This window comes from Balaenoptera physalus (assembly GCF_965194825.1).
Source record: "Balaenoptera physalus genome assembly, chromosome: 16".
Taxonomy (NCBI): Eukaryota; Metazoa; Chordata; class Mammalia; order Artiodactyla; family Balaenopteridae; genus Balaenoptera; species Balaenoptera physalus.
Genome location: NC_138898.1, coordinates 84,654,012 through 84,673,564, shown reverse-complemented (window position 1 = coordinate 84,673,564; position 19,553 = coordinate 84,654,012). Strand labels below are relative to the sequence as shown.

The following is a 19,553-nucleotide window of genomic DNA, read 5'->3' as shown; positions in this document are numbered from 1 at the left end:
AACCACTGTGCTACCAGGGAAGCCCCTAGATTGATTTTTAACAGCAGAACCTAAGAAACGATCCTGCGGTGAGCAGCCTTGAGCACGTGTGAGCGGTGGCTCAGAGCCGACTGCAGAGGGCTCGTCTCGTCTCGGCCACTGAGCATCTGTGTAGCCTTGGGCAAGTGACTCGACCTCTCTGTGTCTCAGTTTCTTCTTTAAAATAGGAAAAAGAAAGTACCTATCTCCTAGACCTTCAGGAGTTTTAAATGAGTTCATGTATAAAAGCCTCCAGAGCAGTGGCTGGCACAGAGGAAGTGCTACTTGAGTGTTCGCTTTCCTACTGCTGCCCTTGAAACCACTGCCGTTATGTCATTTCGTGCACGCACAGATAGCTATAGAATAATGTACGTGCACACGTGAAATGTCAGGCTCCTGGCTTTAAAACAGAAAACGGGTCCAGCACTCACTCCTTGGGCGGAGACTGTCAAGTGAGAGCCTGGCTGGTGGCAGCCGGCACGAAGGGTCAGCTGCAGGATGGCCTGCGTGCAGCTCTCCAGATCCCTGACTTCCCTGAAATGCCGTCCATCTCTGAAAATTGTCTGTCCATCTGCCATTCCATGAAGTTCACCCAGAATCTTGAGCTTCAAGAGTAAGACTACAGGCCATCGCTCAGGCCATTTGGGGCAAACTAGTGCAGAGCCAGGCCATCTCGTCTGGATACAGGGGTGACTGTGGGCACAGGTGAGCGGCAGCGCCATCCCGCTCAGCTTCTCGTGGTTGCTTGGCCTGGACCCCTCGGTCCTGGCACGCCCTAACTGCCCGTTAGGAGAAGGCCCCAGCAGGCCTTTGTCCCGGGCCTCTGGACACGTCTCCTTTCTCTTCCCCTTAGACTTTCTTTGGAGAAGGGAATTTACAGTACATTGGGCATTCAGTACAAGAGGCAAAAGTAGGTCACAGGTGCAAGTGAGGACTTCAGTTTTCAATGGTTTGCTTCCAGGGAGGGATGAAGAAGCTTAAATGCTTGAAAATCCTCAGGTAATTTTTAAAAGGCGGTAAGAGTACAATGAAGAAACTCATATATTTGCACCTTTTATGTGCCAAGCGCAGCACTAATACCTTTGATCCCTAAGTGGATCAAAGTGGAAATGATTTATAAATAAATTTATTAAAAGATAATAATAAAATAAAATCAGATCCAAGATGAACACTTAACAGAAAATCAGATGCCTCAGTTACCCCGAGAGGCACGCCCTTGTGTGTCAGGCTGGGAGCTGGGCAGAAGGGAAGAGAACCCAGCAACAAATCAGTGGCACAGTCAGAGCCCGGTTTATGAAGTTTTGCAACAGAAAGTGTATGACCCATCTGGCCTGTGATGTGTGTCCATGCTGCTTTGAAACCCCTTCCAGGCTAGATCCAAGGAAGATATGCACAGGGGCCCAGGGTTCTTTCCCGTGCAAGGACAGCGCCGCCCTTCAGCTTCATGCCCTCTCCCTGCTAGTGGCCCTCAGCCAGCCCAGGACCCGGGGGCCCAGCCCCCTGCTGACTGGTCCCTGGGCCAGGGTCATGCTCAGGAGTGAGAAAGGGGGTCCCAGAGAGAACGAAGCAAGCCAGGCGGCTTCCGTCACCGGCTTCATCTTGATTTTGTGTTTTGTTCTTCCCTTTGGAACTGGATTCCTAAATATAGCCCGAGTCTGAATTGGCAGATGTTGGGTTTGTCCTTTACAAGAGGGCCAAAATTAGTCTGTCATTTGGCACCTAAATAAAGCAGCCAAACCGCCTTTGTACCAACTTTGCAATGAGGAGGGACTGAAGTTGCCGCATTTCTCTCGACAAGGAAACTTTCTCGGAAGCTGGAGCAGCACCTCTGAAGCCAAGAGGCTGAGTCCAGAGGGATGTGCCTTCCTCCCGGCTAGACCCTCTCGTCTCTGAGTTACAGTCAGTTTGTTCCACGTAGTTTAAATACCTCATGAGATTGGAAGAGGAGGATCAATACCACACAGAAATAGCACTTGGAGAGAACAGCAGTGGTGACTTTGATTTGGGGAGGAAAAGAGCAATCTGTCCGGAGTGCCTGGAGCTGGGTGAGCAGAGGAGCTCCCCAGGGGCAGCAGAAAGATGTTATAATCAATTACCACATCATAACACTGATGTATGATAATTACTGAGTGTTTCTCCTGAGATAGTGCAGCATTTGGCTGGGATGCGGTTCTTTCATGGTCCACTGCCTGATTAATATGCAAATAATAGGCTGATTGCATGATGAATGCAGAAAATGAGTTCGCTGATAACGTGAGCACTGAAGCGGGAAGATGATAAATTACTTTTACTGACTGTCGTACATTAAGTACCCTTTCTCAACAATTTCATCACAAATTAAGTAAAGCAGAATGGAGAGATTAGGAGGATGTGTAAAATAATGTACCTTAATAGCTTTTCTTTTTTTTTTTTTTTTTTATAAATTTATTTTATTTATTTAGTTTTGGCTGCGTTGGGTCTTCGTTGCTGTGCGCGGGCTTTCTCTAGTTGCGGCGAGCGGGGGCTACTCTTCGTTGCGGTGCGCGGGCTTCTCACTGCGGCGGCTTCTCTTGGTGCGGAGCACGGGCTCTAGGTGCGCGGGCTTCAGTAGTTGTGGCTCGCGGGCTCAGTGGTTGTGGCTCGCGGGCTCTAAAGCTCAGGCTCAGTAGTCACGGCGCACGGGCTTAGTTGCTCCGCGGCATGTGGGGTCTTCCCGGACCAGGGCTCAAACCCGTGTCCCCTGCATTGGCAGGTGGATTCTTAACCACTGCGCCACCGGGGAAGTCCCCTTAATAGGTTTTCTAATACCATCACATGCAACGAAAATGTCACTTGGTTCTGCTCGGCACGGCCTGGGGCCCGTGTAGGGCCAGATCAGTGCACTCACCTGCGTGTTGTTGGGAAGCCGGGAAGCAGCCCACCACACCAGCTATTCATCCAATCAGCGAAGGATTCTCTAAGGAACATTCCATCACAGGCCAGACATCACCTGCATGCCAGGCTGCCTGGCAGGGTTACTGAGAGGGGACAGGCTGCTCTCGGGGCAAATGCTGGAGCCTCTGCGCAGATGGGCACTTGGAAGCCTGCTGTCCACCAGGTGCCTGGAGGGAAGGAAAGTTTCTGAGCTGCAGGCCTAAAAGGTTCAGAAGGAAAACACTACTCAAAACCACCTCTTAGCTCCTCCAAGTCTTAGAAATCGGGGAAAATTAATGCCACTGTCAGAACGGCAGTATGAGCTGCCTGCCAGAGAGAATCACTACCGGTGAAGGATGGGCAGGTCTGCGCAAAGCCAGAAAGGAACCCTGGAGGAAGAAAACACAAGCACACGGGCGCGCACGCGCACACACAGTGCTTAATCTTTGATTACAGCAGAGCAATTTAACTAGAGTTTGTTTTTACTCATCTCAGTAATATATATTTAGACTGTTTGTATGACATACATTTTCTCTTAATGCACAGGGACGCACTGATAAGTGTTCATACACACAGCTGGTTCGGTAATAAGGTTACTGAAGGTAATTTGAAAGCATTATTTCTAAATCAGTGTGGATCTGTAGAAAAGCTAGGAACAGCGGGAGCCCGGTGCTCCTGAGGCCGGCCCAACCGTGTCACCAGTGTGGTTCCCGCAGCCTCGCCAGCCTGGGAGTTCACTACCAAAGTTGAATTGTAACTTAAGGAAGGTTTTTAATTTTTAACATTCCCAAACTCTGCTTTGGACATGCCTATTTCCTTGAGAGCCTGTAAAAGATACACAAGAAAAATCATGGAAACCTGGGGGGCAGCAAATTTACATCCCGAATGCCCGGCAGTGCCCACCCCTCGGGTGAGTGCTTCTGGGCTCAGGACCATGTCACCTGGGCAGCTTCCCCAGGTGCTAAGATCCTTCCCCGCCATGTGCTTTCCCGGTTCGGTTCAGGGAGAAAAGAGGAGGGTGAGAAAGCATCCCAAGAGTGAGGGAAGTACAGGTGGCACAAGGCAGTGCCTGATGGGAGGAGCCCTGTAGACGCGCGAATCCCAGCCTCACCCCCTGCACCCCGTGCTGCGCCAGGACAGAGGCGACCTGCCAAGGACGGCCCTCCCGCCTCCTCCCTCCCTCGAGCGCCGACTTCCCGCCACGTGTTCGTCGTCCCCTCTGGTGAATCGCAACCAAAATGGAGCTCAGCCTTTTCTCCCCAGAACTGTGAAAGCACCACCATCCCCATGGTCACCTGAGCCAGGGCCCGGGCAGCTCACCTCAATCCCCCTCTCCCTCTTACGCCTGCCCCCTCTCTCTCTCACACACACACACACACTCACGCTCACACTCACACAGTTTCTGTTTCCTAAACCTCCAGAACCATCTCTCTAGATTGCATATCGGGCCGGGGCCCTCCCCTCCTTCAGCCCCTTCCCTGGGGTTAAAGTCCCGCCTTCTCAGTGTGTGACCCTGCCCCCCGCCACCTCGGTCTCTTTCTTGTTCCCTCCTCCCCAGCCTCAGCTTCAGTGTCACAGTGCTGCGAGCTGCCACCACCCCCTGGGCGTCCCCCTCCTAGTCCTCGGCCCAAGGTCTTTGTGACAGCCAGCTGCTCAGTGATGTCTGCCTGGGTCACCACTGTGCCCCACCTCCTAGCACCCCGCCTGGCACTTAGAAGTTTCCCTTAGTGAATGAAGGGCACAGGCCCTCTCTTCAAGTGGCTTGGAAGTCAAGCTTGGGGATGTAAGCTGGCACAAGTTAAATAGTGCTTTTATTAAACAGGTTTTCGTTATTAATAAGTAAACTGTTGTGGTTTTTAAGTCACTATAAGAGTTCCTTAGGCAGACTTTTTTAAATGTTCACACACATACACCAGCACCTACTGTCTCATTTTTACTGTTGAAACAAAGAGTGAGTGATTTGGTAGGTTTGCTGGGATTTTCAGTGACCTAAGGCAATGCCCAGGCTGGCTGAGGGCCGAAGAGTATTGCCAGCCCGGGGCCAGCGAGGAGGGCAGGCAGGGCCTGGCCGTGGGAGGGGTGGGCGCCAGTGTGTGATGCCGCCTCTTTGGGATTGGGCTTTCCCCGGGCCAGGGGGAGACCCGCCCGGGCCCTTGGGGATGGGGCCCGAGGTCCCCCGTTACCCCCGCACCGGCGTCAGGCGCAGGCCCTCGGAAAGCAGGCTGTTCTGTAGTGGGGCCACTTCACGCGCTCCGACATGCCTTAGTGTGTTGTTAGTTTACTTCTGTTCCTTTCTCGGTAGCAAACATGCAGTGGCATGGCGGGAGGGCCGTGAAAGGTCCTGCGTGTCTCCGAGACGTCTATGAACGTCTCCACGTATTCTTTCAAGCCTCTGCTAATCAGTCCAAAGACCACGCATACGCAAAAGCAAAATGCTCCATGTTTTGTGGGTTTTTTTGGATTGTTATTGGCGTGTAGTTGAATTACAATGTTGTGTTAGTTTTCGGTGTACAGCAAACTGAATCAGTTATACATATACATATAGCCACTCTCTTTTAGATTATTCTCCCGTATAGGCCGTTAGAGTACTGAGTAGAGTTCTCTGTGCTATACAGCAAGTCCTTACCAGTTACCTACTTTATATATAGTAGTGTGTATATGTCAGTGCCAATCAAAAACTCCACGTTTTTATGTTGGCCGTGCCTAACGGAGATATGTGGCTGGAGAAATAGGATGGGGGTCCCGATGGGCCCCGAGCATCTGCTCAGAGACTCGGAGGCAGGGAGCCCCCGCCCCGCCCCCCAGGAAAGGTTTGGTGCTCGGGGATGTTAGAGAGAAGGTCTGACGTCACCGTGTGGCACTAAAACCCAGGCGGGCAAATTAGACAGCCGTTCACTTCCGACGCAGAGAAGCTCGTTACTTCTAAAGAGGCCCTGCGGCCATGAACCCTCAGGTGGGGGGTCTCTTCAGACAGGAACCGCGTGAGCCGTGAGCACGTCCCTATGTTTCGGCTTGGGTCTGTGTCCCCGCCATGATCTCCACATCTGAACTCGGCTGGGAGGCATCCCGGGCTGGCGGCCATCCTGCGGTGGCCTCTGAAGCTGTCATCACTGTCGAGGCCCCTCAAGCTGGGCAGGGCCCTTCCAGGCCACCAGGGCTCCCGCTGGACCGAGGACCCAGCACCGGGCACTCCAGAACCTTCTGCAGGTCCTTGAACGGCCGTGGCACTCGCAGCGCCGAGGCTCCCGTCTCCCCTCGGGCTCCGTCTCCGCCCTCTGCCTCCCCGGGACCCCTCTTCCTCGGCTCTTTGACTTCCTCCCTCCCTCAGTCCATGCACCAGGCCGTGACCCCACTGCTCCCCCAAACTTCTCCTTCTCTCTCCCGTCTTCCATACTTGACAGTCTGTAGAGTCGCTTGGAATTTCCTGGCTTGGCGCAGGCTCAAAGCCTAAACTATGGACATAATGAAAAGCGGTGCATCAGACCAGCCGCCAGTTAAATAATGTTTGGGTTCTTGTCAGAATGTCACAGAGTGCCCTGTCATTTTGTTTCAGCAACTTGTCCTTCTGAATGCACAGTTCGCCTTATGGCATGCCAGCAGTAAAAATGTCACTTACAATAATTACTTTTTGGTGAAAATGCTTGCTGACTTCCTACCTTCAAGCTGTTTTTTACACAGTGGGGAGATAATAAGAAATGACTTTATCCTGACTGCTCAAATGAGCACTAAATGGAATTTGGGTTATTATTACTGCAGATAGAGGGCTGGGTATGGAAATTTCAACAGTGGATTGGGTAATCTGCAGAGAGATTTGTCTCTGAAAATTATGGCGGGTGTGGATTTTCTATTGGCTTCTATTGAAAACTTAAGGCAGCTGTTGTTTGCCTGCTGTTTTTGGAATATAATATTTTTCATAATCCTTTTATAGTTCCTGAAAGCTCTGTGTATTTCAGGCGGCCTTGAGTCACTGTCTGTGCTATCTGTGTCTTACTAACCGGGCTACTCTTCTGCAAGATTCGAAGCCTTCCCCCCAAAATTAATCCACACTAATCACTTTTTAAATGTAACACCTTACTGTTGCCATCAGAATTGGATAGATGGTCTGTGTAGCTGGGCTCTTAATGCAAATCACGCATTTTCAGTTGCCCCAGTCCCGCAGGCTGCAGACTCTTTGAGAGCAAGGTCTCTGTCTAATTTCTCTTATCCTTGGGGATTTCCCTGGTGGTCCAGTGGTTAGGACGCGGCCCCTGGTTCAATTCCTGGTCGGGGAACTAAGATCCCACAAGCCACAAGGCACAGCCAAAAATAAAATAAAATAAAGCAAAACAAAAAATTTCATCTTATCCCCACTGCTGAGCAGGGTGTACGACAGAGAGCAGGTGCTCTAAAAAAGTTCGCTTGGGCGAGTGAATGAATGAATGAAGGCAGAGGCAGGCTGCTGTGATACCGCAGTGACTGGCCGGTGGGGGCTTTCCACTCCTGAGCTGGTCAGATCCTCGCTCCACCCAAGTGACCTGGGCCAAGTCACAATGCCCGTTGGAGCCTCGGTTTCCTCGCCTGGAGTGTGGGGTTTATATTTCCACCGCAGGACCATCGTGAGGATTGAATGAACCAGTGTGTAAATGCCCTTAGCGCACGGCTGCATTCACGCAAGGTTGTAAAGGTGTTTCAGTTCCCTTCCCTCATCCTAGAGGTGGGCTGGCTTTGAGGGCCTCACCATCGCATTTTTGAGGTCCGGGCACGTGGACACGTGCCTCAGCACAGTGCCTGGCGCACAGTGAGTGCACAAGAAACGTTCGCTTGAGCACTAGCTGCTGTTACAAGAGGTCATAGGATAGGGTTTCTTTTATTTATTTATTTATTTTTGGCTGCGTTGGGTCTTCATTGCTGCGTGCGGGCTTTCTCTAGTTACAGCGAGCGGGGGCTGCTCTTCATTGCAGCGCGCGGGCTTCTCATTCATTGCGGTGGCTTCTCTTGTTGCGGAGCACGGCCTCTAGGCACGCAGGCTCAGTAGTTGTGGCTCGCGGGCTCTAGAGTGCAGGCTCAGTAGTTGTGGCGCAGGGGCTTAGTTGCCCCTCGCACGTGGGATCTTCCCGGACCAGGGCTCAAACCCGTGTCCCCTGCAATGGCAGGCGGATTCTTAACCACTGCGCCACCAGGGAAGCCCCAAGGATAAGGTTTCTTAACATTGTCTTCCCCCTCACCCCAGGACACTCCTGCTGCTGTGCACACCCTCTCAGAACGGCACCCCACACACCCCGTAGCCCAAGCCGCAACGTGGGGCACACCCCCTCTTGCTCAGCCCTCCCCCTACATCCACTCAGCCCCCAGTCCTGTTGATGCGATCTCCTAAATCTCTCCTGAGCCTACATACTTCTCCCCACCCCACTGCCTGCCCTCCTCAGCCACCATCCGCTGTCCCCGACGACCTCCCGGCCCCAGCCATGCTGTCTGCAAGTTCATTCTCTGTACTGAAGCAACAGTGAACTTGTTTACTTTCTTACTCTTTGACGTTAGGCCTATAATGTTTCAAACATGAAATTACAGAATAACCCAGCGAATGCCGATCACCCAACCTTAGCCCTAAATAAAGGGCTAAACTGAATTGGTCGTTATTCAATCCTGTATTTTTAAGGAATAAAACATCAGCCTCTCCCTAGTCTCATTCCTCCTGGAAGTCAGCTACCGTCCGTCCTGCATGTGCACTTTGTCTTTCCTGGACGGGATTTGATACCCTCGCTACGGGTCTGACTGCCACACACAGCACGTAGCGCGTGCGGGCTTTCGGCTTGTGCACCAGTGTTGTCATCTGTTTCGTCCTGCGCCTTGCTTTGTGGGCTCGCCATTACGCTTCCATGCTGGTCCCCGCGGCTGCAGTCCTGAGCCTCTTGCTGCTGTTTATAGCACGTGGTGTATCGTATGAACGTGCCCTGGCTCCCGACTGCCCAAAAATTAAAACAGACACCTTAACCAATTCAAAGCCCCTGCACACCCCAGCCCCTGGGGACCACCTCTCTTTGCCTCATATTCTTGCTACACTCAATTGTATTGATGCCTCAAACCCACCAAGTGTCTGGAACAATCTATCTCCCTTCCTTGTCACTGCTACTCCTCCCAACTTAGCTGGCTAATTCCTGTTCATGCCTGAAGTCCCCCTGAAATGTCACCCTCCCAGGAGGTCTCTGATCCCCAGGCCACATCAGTGTCCCCACCCCCCTTCTGTGTGCTACGTTCACTGCCGTATTCCCACTGGCCTGACTGAACAGACTTAGGGAATGAGTGAAAGAAGGATGGAATAATGCATCTTCATTCATTCTTTCTGCTGGCACTTTTGTCCTAAGTAAGCTGATAATGACATACAATTCACATACAGTAAAATTCACTCTGCCCGCATAGAAGCGTTCTGTGCATTTCAATAATCAAGATATAGAATAATTCCATCAGCCTCCCAAAATTCCCTCGTGCCCCTTTGTAGGCAACTCCTGCCCTTCACCCCTAGCAGCATTGATCTGTTTTCTGTCCCTGTAGTTTTACCTTTTCCAGAATGTCATCTAAATGGTATCACACAAGATGTAGCTGTTGAGTCTATCACCAGCATCTCAGTCGTGTGCCAGGAACTATGGAAGAAACAGCAATAAATCATGAGGAGATTTACGCTGCGTGCAGGGGAGACCTTTTTTTTTGGCCGCGTTGGGTCTTCGTTGCTGCGCGCGGGCTTTCTCTAGTTGTGGCGAGCGGGGGCTACTCTTCGTTGTGGTGCGTGGGCTTCTCATTGCAGTGGCTTCTCTCTGTTGCAGAGCACGGGCTCTAGGCACATGGGCTTCAGTAGTTGCGGCACGCGGTCTCTAGAGTGCAGGCTTAGTTGCTCCACGGCATGTGGGATCTTCCGGGACCAGGGCTCGAACCCGTGTCCCCTGCATTGGCAGGCGGATTCTTAACTACTGCACCACCAGGGAAGTCCCAGGGGACTTTTATATAGACAAATATGTTCAATTTAATAACGACTCTTTTTTTTTAACATCAAATTCAGGTTTCCTTAGCGCTGACCATGTGGCAGGTTCGTTCCTCATTACCACCCTGTCTGCATTTTTCAGATGAGGAAACCGGGATGTTGCAGGAAGTTAGGAATCCTATCCAAGTTAGCACCGGCAGCTAGTAGAGGCAGCCCCCATCCCCAGGCTCAATGCCTTAGTGCCAAGCCCAGGGCTCCTCCTTTTTTTCTTGTTTAAATTATCTTTAGTTACACAGAAGAGCACAAAGCCTTGTTCTTTCAAAAAGCCTTGTTTTAATCAGAGGGCTCCATTTGCTAATATTTAGAAGAGAAAATATTTCTTCTTCTCTGTTGACCATGTTTCTTGCTCTGTCAAGATGGTGAGTCATACGGGCACCTGTCCTCCTGGCACCGAGGGGCCTGGTCCCCTCGCCAGGGGTCGATGGGAGCTGGTTGATGGGTCTGGTTTTGTGGTGCTTACTGGAAGTAGCTTTCTAGAGAACTGAATGACTTTCCAATGTGATGTTCTGAGCCTGTGGATTCGTGGTGTGTCCAGCGAGGCCGCTCCAAAAACGTGGGCCCAATTCTGCTCTCGGTGACCTGAGACCACGGTGGCACCTGTGTGCACCTGTGTCTGTCGGTGAACAATTGTCACTCAGCCAGTACAGTTTAGACACAGACTCAGGGTGGAGGTGCAGATACCAGCCACCCAGTACATTCCAAGGCCCAGTGGGGTTTTGATCTCGGCGGGGGGGCGGGGTTACCTTTGTCTGCAGTCATGGTTGGGAGCACAGAGGGACGCCAGTAACGTGTGGCGAGCACCTCTGGTCAGTTCTCTCAGAGGGTTTTCCTGGCCAAAATACGTGCGAGTGTCTTGCTGAGAATGCCTGGAAGAAAGAAACATGCCTCCATTCGAGCTATTCAGGGCACCCGCCTGCGCCGGTGCCCAGAACAAAACAGGGGTGGTGCTCGGGCAGCAGTGCCGGCCGGTATGTTCTCCAGGCAGCCATGATTCTGACCTTGCTGTGGGTTAAAGGACACAAACCTGAGAAGAAATCTGTTTATCATGTGGGGAATTCATGCCATCCTTGACAGTATACAGTGAGCAAGATGAATGATCTGCCAAATTGGTCCCTCGCCTGGGTGACTCAGGGCAAGTTCACAGTGCAATTCCATTGCTGCTTCAGATTCAAAAATAACGTTTGCTGGGTTTTATATCCAGTTGTATGATGACCTGGAGTGAGCAGAGAGAAGAAATCCGATCTGTAGGATCCAGATTGCCTTAAGGATTTATATGGACCGTTTCTGCCGTTTACGTCTGTCTCTTTTACAGCTTTCACAAACCAGTGGGTTTTTTGGGTTTTTTTATTTTTAACCTGATTTTCCAGGTTGAGGACACAGCGTTATGTGATGGTGGAACTCTGTCCTGGTTTAGGACAACAGATGGGTTTATCGGTTGAATTGCAGTTGTTTTATTTGGGATTTTCTCTTGCTAGGTATTTATACAAAATATCCCTTGTATCTGGAATACATTTTCCATCCTCTTGAGTTGAGAATAGGTTGTTATCCTGGACATCATATGTCCATCGAAGGACACTCCAGTTATACGATCAGTTGAAATTCAGTTACTCCTTAGTTTTGCATTCTCTTTAGTCAGGTCGCGGGTACTGGGGGGGGCCGCCCATGTGTGTTCACACTCACTGCGTGGCCCAGCCTCGTGAGCTGTCATCTCTCTGGGGCTGTAGAGCCCTGTGACAGCGCCTCGCCTGGCCCCTCACACAGGGTGCTGTGGGATCTCACCGTGTGCCGTGCCTGGTGGGAGTGGGGAGTGGGGGCAGAGATTGCACCCAGACTCTGAGCCAAAGGCAGGTTTTACCCTGTGGGTAGGACCGCAGTGCTAGGTCACTTTGCATTTTCTCTATATTTGGAAATTAGGAAATGGCAAAAGCCTTTATTCCAGGCATCCCAAAACTAGAACGGATGTCAGGTTTTATGGGTAATGCTAACAGAGAGGCCCGAAGGGACCACTCACCAACAGAGCACGGTGGCACTCCCTGCCGGGCACCTGCAACAAGACAGCTCCTCCTTAAGAAAGGAGAGCATGGAGACCTGACTGCCCACACTGGCCCCGTCTCTTCCGGTGTTGGTGACAGCATGGCGTAGACAGAGAGCTAGGCTTTCAGAAGCACAGCCTGGGCTCTGGCAGAGAGCAGGGTGGGCACTCCTCTTCCATCGGTTCCCTCCACGTAGGGCGCCATGGAGCCCTCTGGGATCACGGTGAGAACCGACCTGGGGTCCCAGCTCAGCACTAGGCGGCCGAGGCCTTAGGTCTCATCTTCAAGGGTCTTCATAACTGTGGTGACCACACATCGTAGGCAGCCCTCATTTAAAATACTACGTCCATTCATTTTGTGCTGGAAATTATGGACAAAATAAGTATGCAAATTATAATCTAGCCAAGGTACTTCTGAATTATAGAATTAAGGGGTTCCATCGGAAGAAATCATGACAGTGATCGCACGTGACTAATAGGACCTATTTTTTAACAGAATGCCCTTTATTGAGCCTTCAGAAACCTTCTCTTTAAACCCCTAGTTTTTCTTCTGTTGCTGTTTTTTATTTTTTAATACAGAAAATGAAAGGTTAATTCTCAGCCAAAAAACTATGAAACAATTCATTTAAATCCATAGACTGCCATACTGTCTCCTTCCTAAACAGACGTTTAATTAGTAATTCCTAGATAAGGAAAGTAGATGCACATGGTGAAAGACAACTGTTTTCAGCCTCGGTTTTCTGTGTGCTTTGATTACAGAAAGCACTCCAAAGACCTCTGCCAGCTGCAGCCCTGCACCCGAATCACCGATGAGCTCTAGCGAATCAGTGAAGAGTTTGACTGAACTGGTCCAGCAGCCCTGTCCCCCCATTGAAACAAGTAAGGATGGTAAACCGCCAGAACCCAGCGACCCGCCTGCTTCAGACTCCCAGCCCACCACCCCACTGCCTCTGTCCGGACACTCGGCTCTCAGCATTCAAGAGCTGGTGGCCATGTCTCCAGAGCTGGACACCTACGGCATAACCAAGAGGGTCAAGGAGGTGCTGACCGACAACAACCTAGGTAGGTTCCCTCCCCAACTGCTCGGTCAGGAGGTGGCAGGTCGTTTCCTGTTGGGAGTTCTCAGGAAGAACGAGTGGAAGGGGGCCTCAGGCTGAGCCAGCCAAAGGGTTTAAACGTTCACAGGCTACCTATAAGAACCTAAAATGTCCTATAGTTGTGAGCACTCAGGGTTCATAAGGGTGTTAGAGGTCTAAGGTCAGTCCCAGCCCAGCCCCGCCCCGCCCCTGCACCCCAACCAGGACCTCTTGGAAGACAAGCATGCCGGCCGGAGCCAGCTCAGGCCATACACTGCGACCACCGATGGGGGCATGCCCAGTGGAGCTCTGACTCCTGGGCGAGGCGGTGGGGATTGTGCAGAGCAGGGCAGAATCAGCATGAGCCCAGTAGCATCTGGATGGCGTCACGGGAGAGCCCGACAGGCAGGGTTCCGACTTGCTGTGAAGGCAAATCTGTGATCTGAGGGGTGAAACTTTTCACACCAGGGAGACGACTTGCTCCTCTTTGAGCAGAAGAGGCTCCACCTCAGTGTCACCCTGGATTTAGCGATGAGAGGCGTCTTCACAGTTGCTCCGACTGGTCTTGGCTTCTCCGGGAAAGAAGCTGCCTCCCCTCCCAGGGTGTGTGCGAGGAGTAATAGACGCAAAGGGGGCCAAGTTACAGATGAATTAGGCAGCTTGGTCAAGACCCAGGCATCCTCTTAACCTTTGACCTGGGGTCTTGGGGTGTTCATGGGTTAGTCTCCTAAAGTCACAGCAGGACGTGTGTGTGCGCGCACATTTTAAAGGGTGAGGGTCAGTCGCTTTCTTCAGGCTCTCAAATATGTCTGGGACTCAAAAATGATTGAGCGCCACTGCTGTGAAACCTCTAAAAGTAATACAGATAATTTTCTAAGAATAATCGCTTGATTTCCGCCGCCCCCCCACCCCGCCCCGTACAACTGGGTGGGTCAAGCAAATAGTAACTAGCTGTTCATATATATCGCTTTCCTGAACATAACAAGCTCCTTGGAATGAAATGAGATTCACTTGCCAGATTAGAATTAGGTAAAATTTGTTTGAAACTACCACAACGAAAAAATGGTAAGGACCTAGGATGTGTTTGTAGGCTAAACTGAGAGTCTGAAAAGCAGAGAAACCACAGGTTTACCAAAATCAGTAAATGTATATCTCAGTTAAAATGACTGATATCAAAAAAACTTAATTTCTCAAATCCAAAGCTTTCCATGCAGTAAACTTTTGCTTAGAGCCCCGCTTCTCATAACTGCTGTGAGCGCAGCTGGGGGTGTTTCCCTCTCACAGATGGAGGACGTGAGCCGCAGGGGGAGAAAGCCGGTGGTCCACGGTCCCCCTGCACTGAGGGGCAGAGCCGGTGTCGTGGTCCGTAGGCTTGATGGTACCAGACACTGGCCTCTGATCCCGGTCTCCACTTCCACTAGCGGTCCTGTTCATTTAAGTCCTCCCGTCCAGTCCTCCAGGTTGTGCCTGGTTCTCGTGCGTACCTTTAAAAGTGGTGGTCCCTCTTCACTGGCAGCTGAATGGCTCTCAGAGGAGAGAAATTTTCTTTCTAAGCCTCCGACGAACATTGCAGACCTCACGCCGCTGTGCTCTCCAGAGCGGAATACCCTCTGATCAGCCTGGGGAGCAGGCTGCCTGAACTGCGGGGACAGACTTTAGAGTTGGAAATGGCCCGCTTTTCAGGAAAATAAAGCTGAGGAGCTCTTTCTTCTTCTCTTTCCTGCTGTGACCTTGGGTCAAGTGGCCTGTTTTCTCAGCAGGACCTGGTAACCTCACTAATCGTGAAAGGAGCCGGTGCAGACGGCCCTGTGGTTTGAGGCTGTAAAGGGAGGTCTCCCCACGAGCTGCTTAACCTCCTGCACTCGGGTTCGGGATTAACCACCTCTGATAAAAGCCGCAGGTGTCATCCAGGCCTCGGTTCATCCGAAGCCCAGAGGCTTTTTTGAGAGAAGCCTTGTGTGTAGCCAGAATGCAAGAGTAATACTGACTCCATCACCAGTGGAGTTCGTTACCAGTCTGGTTGAGGACGTGCTGGTACAAAGTGCTCGCTCTAAGCCAGGACCCAGCTGATCAGACTGTGGGTCTTGAACCCCCGTTTCTGATTTTAACCTGATACGTACTTGTCCCGCCAGATCCCTGGGTCTCAGCAGTGACATCACTCTTGGTTCTGTTCTCTCTCTAGGTCAGCGCTTGTTTGGGGAGACCATCCTAGGGCTCACCCAAGGCTCCGTCTCCGACCTCCTAGCTCGCCCAAAGCCCTGGCACAAGCTCAGTCTGAAGGGGCGGGAGCCCTTTGTCCGGATGCAGCTGTGGCTGAATGACCCCAACAACGTGGAGAAGCTGATGGACATGAAACGGATGGAAAAGAAAGGTAACTCCCTGCCGCCTGCCCCAGCCAATCGCTTTCTCATTTATAAACGCGCTGTTGCTTTTAAAGCCTTTACACCGAGCTGAGGAGGGACATTGATCCATGCCCAAGGGACTGTAAGGCCGGGCAAAGGATTTTTTTTGACGATCATCCACCGATGAGTACCTAAAAGGACTGGGAAGATTTGTGGCTTTTTCTGCCTGGCAGCCTGAACCCAAAGGCATTTAGCCCTGGGGGGCACTGTGATAATTCCTCAGTCACCCTGGCGACCAGTGTACCTTTTTCTGCTTCAGGAGAATAAGGCCACTTGGTGGTGGCTCCTTTGTTGTCTTTTGTTTTGTTGGGTGGGTGGGGTATTAAAACACTTCATCGCACGCGTACCACATGGCAGGGCTTCCACAACGAAGTGGTTAAAAAATGCGTTTGTAAATAAGAAGTCTCTGGTTCAGAGAAGTTAGCCGCCTCCAGGGAGGTCGCCCAGCCTGGAGAACAGCAGAGCAAATTCCTGCCAGGACAGACCTCTCTCTTGCTGTTACGTTACAGTCTCTGGGGCTGTAGAGGATACGACCTCCTAGCGAGCTAAGAGCAGCTCTCTTCTCCAGACACATCCCGAGCCCTCTCAAATGCTGAGCAGCGTTCTGCTACAGGTTACGGCACAGGAGAAACCCTGAGGGATTTCCTTGGTGGCAGGAAGTGACACCTGCTCTGTGTCCTGGTTTGCACTGCACGTGCCGTCCCTCGTCAGTGAGTCCTCCCCTTGGAGGGGACAGTCCTGGGTCACCTTTAGTGCTGCGAGCTCACCTGGGGGCTGCTGAATCCCTTAGATGTGGGAGAGCGGGCACCAGCTGCTGGTCTGGCCGTAGGAAGCCGTGACCGCCCCCCGTCCTCAGCCTCTGCAGGGGACCTCACCAAAGAGGGGGCATCACACCCACCCGTGTGACTGTGCCCGGCCCCACGCCCAGCGCGCCCGAGCCGGGGGCGGGTGGAGCCCAGGCTCGAACCCTCTGAATTCACACCAGGGGCGCGTGCAGCTCACCTCCAGCCCGGCATCGCTGTCCTCACCCAACCAGGGAAAGGGCTGGGCTCCGAGAGGGAGGGAGAGCCTCTGGTCTAGAGACTTGTAGGTTCAAAGTGCCTCCTATTCGCAGACACTGTGCTGAGACTTCGCTCAGCCCACATAACTCCATCCAGTAGAGATGTTATTATCCAGGAAAAATGAGGCTCTGGCATCATGAAACTTACCTGACTTCAGGTTGGCATAAGCAGGAATCCAAACGTGGGCTGTTAGGCTTCGCAGCCAGTGCTCTCAGATAGGCATGTGTTCTGCTGCCCTGGGCCGAGTGCCTGCCACGCCGGGACCACGTGCCCAGGCAGCGGCTGCCACGCCAGCCGGGTCCCTTCCGGGGGGGCTCCTGCCCTGCCCGCCCTCAGACTGCAGACCGAGGCTCTGACACAGGCCGCAGCCGTGGGCAGCTCCAGGCTGCTGCAGGCTCCAGAGGCCGGGGGCCACATCACACCCCCCCCCAAAACTTTCTGACTTTTTATCATGGGAAATTTCAGGCATAAAAGCAGAGAGAATGGTATCGTGAACCCAATACCTCCATCACAGACTTTCAACAAGAGCCCACCCCAAGCGGTTTTAAAGCTGCACGCGCTCTGTCAGAAGGCATCCCTCCCGAAGGCCACCTCCTGTGCACGGGCCCTGGCCCGACCACTCCCTGGGGTGCTTCTCCTGGGCCAGTAGAAAAGGACCTCAGTCCCCACAAATAGATCTCTGGGGGCTTCCTAGGCCTCCACTCCCTCCTGCACAGGCTCTGGGCGCCATCTTGTGTCACAGAAGAGTTCTGTCTCGCTGGGGCCCAGGCCCCTCCTCATCCCGAAGTCCCTGAGCAGCTGCAGGCCCCCTGTCAACTCTCGCCAGTAGGGGTGCTTGCTAACCAGCCCCGGCGGGCGGCCAGGGCATCTGACCCCTCAGACACGACAGCGGGTGACCCAGGGCACAGCACCTCCTGTGATTTCCATAGACGATCGGTCACCCGGCCAACGCGAGGGGGCTGGCTGGACAGACCAGGCTCATTTCTTTCTAGCCTCTTGACTCTTCACCACATTCATTTTAGGGGGAGAAGATTTGCTTCTCAGTTATGTCTGAGTTCTAATCATAAAATGGCACGTTAAGTAACTCCGTAGCCTAAGTTTCAGCATCTGTAAAATGAAGGTAATACTTTTTCCGGTTGTAAGGATTAGAATGTACCCAGTATAACAACCAGCACATATAGGCGCTCACGAAATGAGAGTTATTAAAATAATTTGTATCCCTTTAAAATAGATGAAAATAAGCTTTGCCCCCAGTCTAGCCTAGATTAAAAATTCTGCACCAGGCAACCCAGACTGTAGGCTTCCCAGGTACGCTGCACTTCCTCCTCTTCCGTAAAAGCTTTTGCTTCTTCTTCCTTCAGCGCACATCTTTTATTGTTCTCCTTTCTTTCATTCTTGTAAATCTCTTTCTCTACCCTAGTCCGCCCTCTGCTTTCTGTTCCCTTCATGAGATAGCACGCGCACACACACACGTGCACACGCGCGTGCACACACACACACGCACACGTGCGCACACACACACGCACACGCAGCCTCAGCTAGCTCGGGGGCTGGGCTCCCCTCCCTGGAGGCTACAGATGGACCCTGATAGTCTTCTGTGACATTTGAGACCCACGTGTCAGTGCTGCTGAAGTGTGTCTCCCTGGCTTCCCTCGGCTCCCGTGGACACAGCCCCGGGCCCCGCTCCCATGCCGTGGCGGGGCAGGGCGGAGGCGGGGAGGGGGCTGGCCACCAGCCTGCTGGGCAGGGCAGGCAGTGCTGCCCCGAACAGACTTAGGTCAGCCTCTCAGTTCGGTCACTTACTAGCTGTGTGACCTCAGGTGAATCACTGAACCTCTCTAGGCTCCAGTTTTTCCACCTGTAAGTAGGAGTGATAGTGGTCTGTCTCCCGTAGGGTAACTGTGAGGACCGGATGACAGATGTTTGCTGCTGCTGCTGACAGATACTGCTCTTACTGCCCCGTGCCGTTTGAATTAAATAACACTGCTTCTCAACTTTCATCAGTTTTCAGAAGTTTTAAGGAATTTTCAGACCGTGTTCCAAATTAGTTCACTAGAATGACCTCTATGGATGATTCGTTTGCTCAAGAAGTCCAGATGGTTTTTAAGTTGAAGCGTAGTTGGTGATTAATGACACGTAACAACAGAAAGGAGCAGACGAAGCACACACAGCACTGGGAGAGCAAATATCTCCCAGGAATCACCCCCCATTTACCTCGCAGCCCACGCAGCACATCCCCAGGTGACAGTCGCACCTGAGTCCCTGAGCCTTGTCTCAGCCCGCTCCCCACCGCTCCTCCTAACCCTTATTCCACAGTCAAAAGACACGTGAACAGCACACGCCCTCCCCTCGCGCCAGCTGCTGTGCCTTCCGGGCCGCGCATTTCCTGACCTCTGAGCCCTGCTCTGGCCGCTCCTCCCCTCCTGGGTTAGGAGCCTCCTCCAAGCTCGGTCCAGCAGGGTTTCTCGAAGCCCCTTCTCATCTCCGTCCGCCAACCTCCTGCTCACTGTCTACGTTTTCTCAAGACTGTGGCCCCTGGATCAGCGCCTTCCTCCACGCCCATGTCCTGCCTCATCCAGGGGAATTTTAAGCCCCATCTGACCTGTCCAGCACCCAGGCCTCAAGTTCTTTGACCTCCTCAACCCTTGATTCCCCAAATTGCATCCTCGCCCACAACTACTCTACCTCTCGAAGCCTGAGTTCAGGTCCCCCGTCACTGACCACATTTCCACTGTCCGTCCACCTTTCCACGTTTCTCCGTTCATCCCAGCTGACCCCAGATGGCCTCCAGAGCCTGGATATCCCCTCCCAGGCTTTCCCCCAGCAGTTTTCCCTCTGCTGCCCTTCTCTCCTTCCCCAGAACACCACCCCCTGCCCCGATCCCCGCTTTGGTACTCTCTGGCCATGATACTCTATCGCACACCTTTTCATTCCTCATCCCCCTGCAAATCCCAGCCTTGGGTTAGCGCCCTGCCCGTCTTCTTCACCCAAACTCCTTGGCGTCTGGGACCTACACGGGTCGGTGCCGCCTCAGATTTGTATCTCTGGTTTCAGTAGGGT

At 52.4% G+C, this 19,553-nt stretch overlaps 1 protein-coding gene across 16 annotated transcripts in view; it reads left to right on the top strand.

The window, feature by feature from the left end:
• The window catches only part of CUX1 (cut like homeobox 1), a 371,169-nt gene that overhangs the window by 318,065 nt on the left and 33,551 nt on the right, over window positions 1-19,553 (top strand). For 12 of the 16 annotated variants that reach the window (XM_082431219.1, XM_082431218.1, XM_082431231.1 and 9 more), the window contains 2 exons: window positions 12,714-13,016; window positions 15,213-15,401. The exons of the other annotated variants lie outside the window; for them this stretch is intronic. In XM_082431219.1, coding sequence (XP_082287345.1) covers window positions 12,714-13,016; window positions 15,213-15,401 — 492 coding nt within the window. The remainder of the gene's footprint in view (window positions 1-12,713; window positions 13,017-15,212; window positions 15,402-19,553) is intronic. 16 annotated transcript variants of the gene reach the window in all.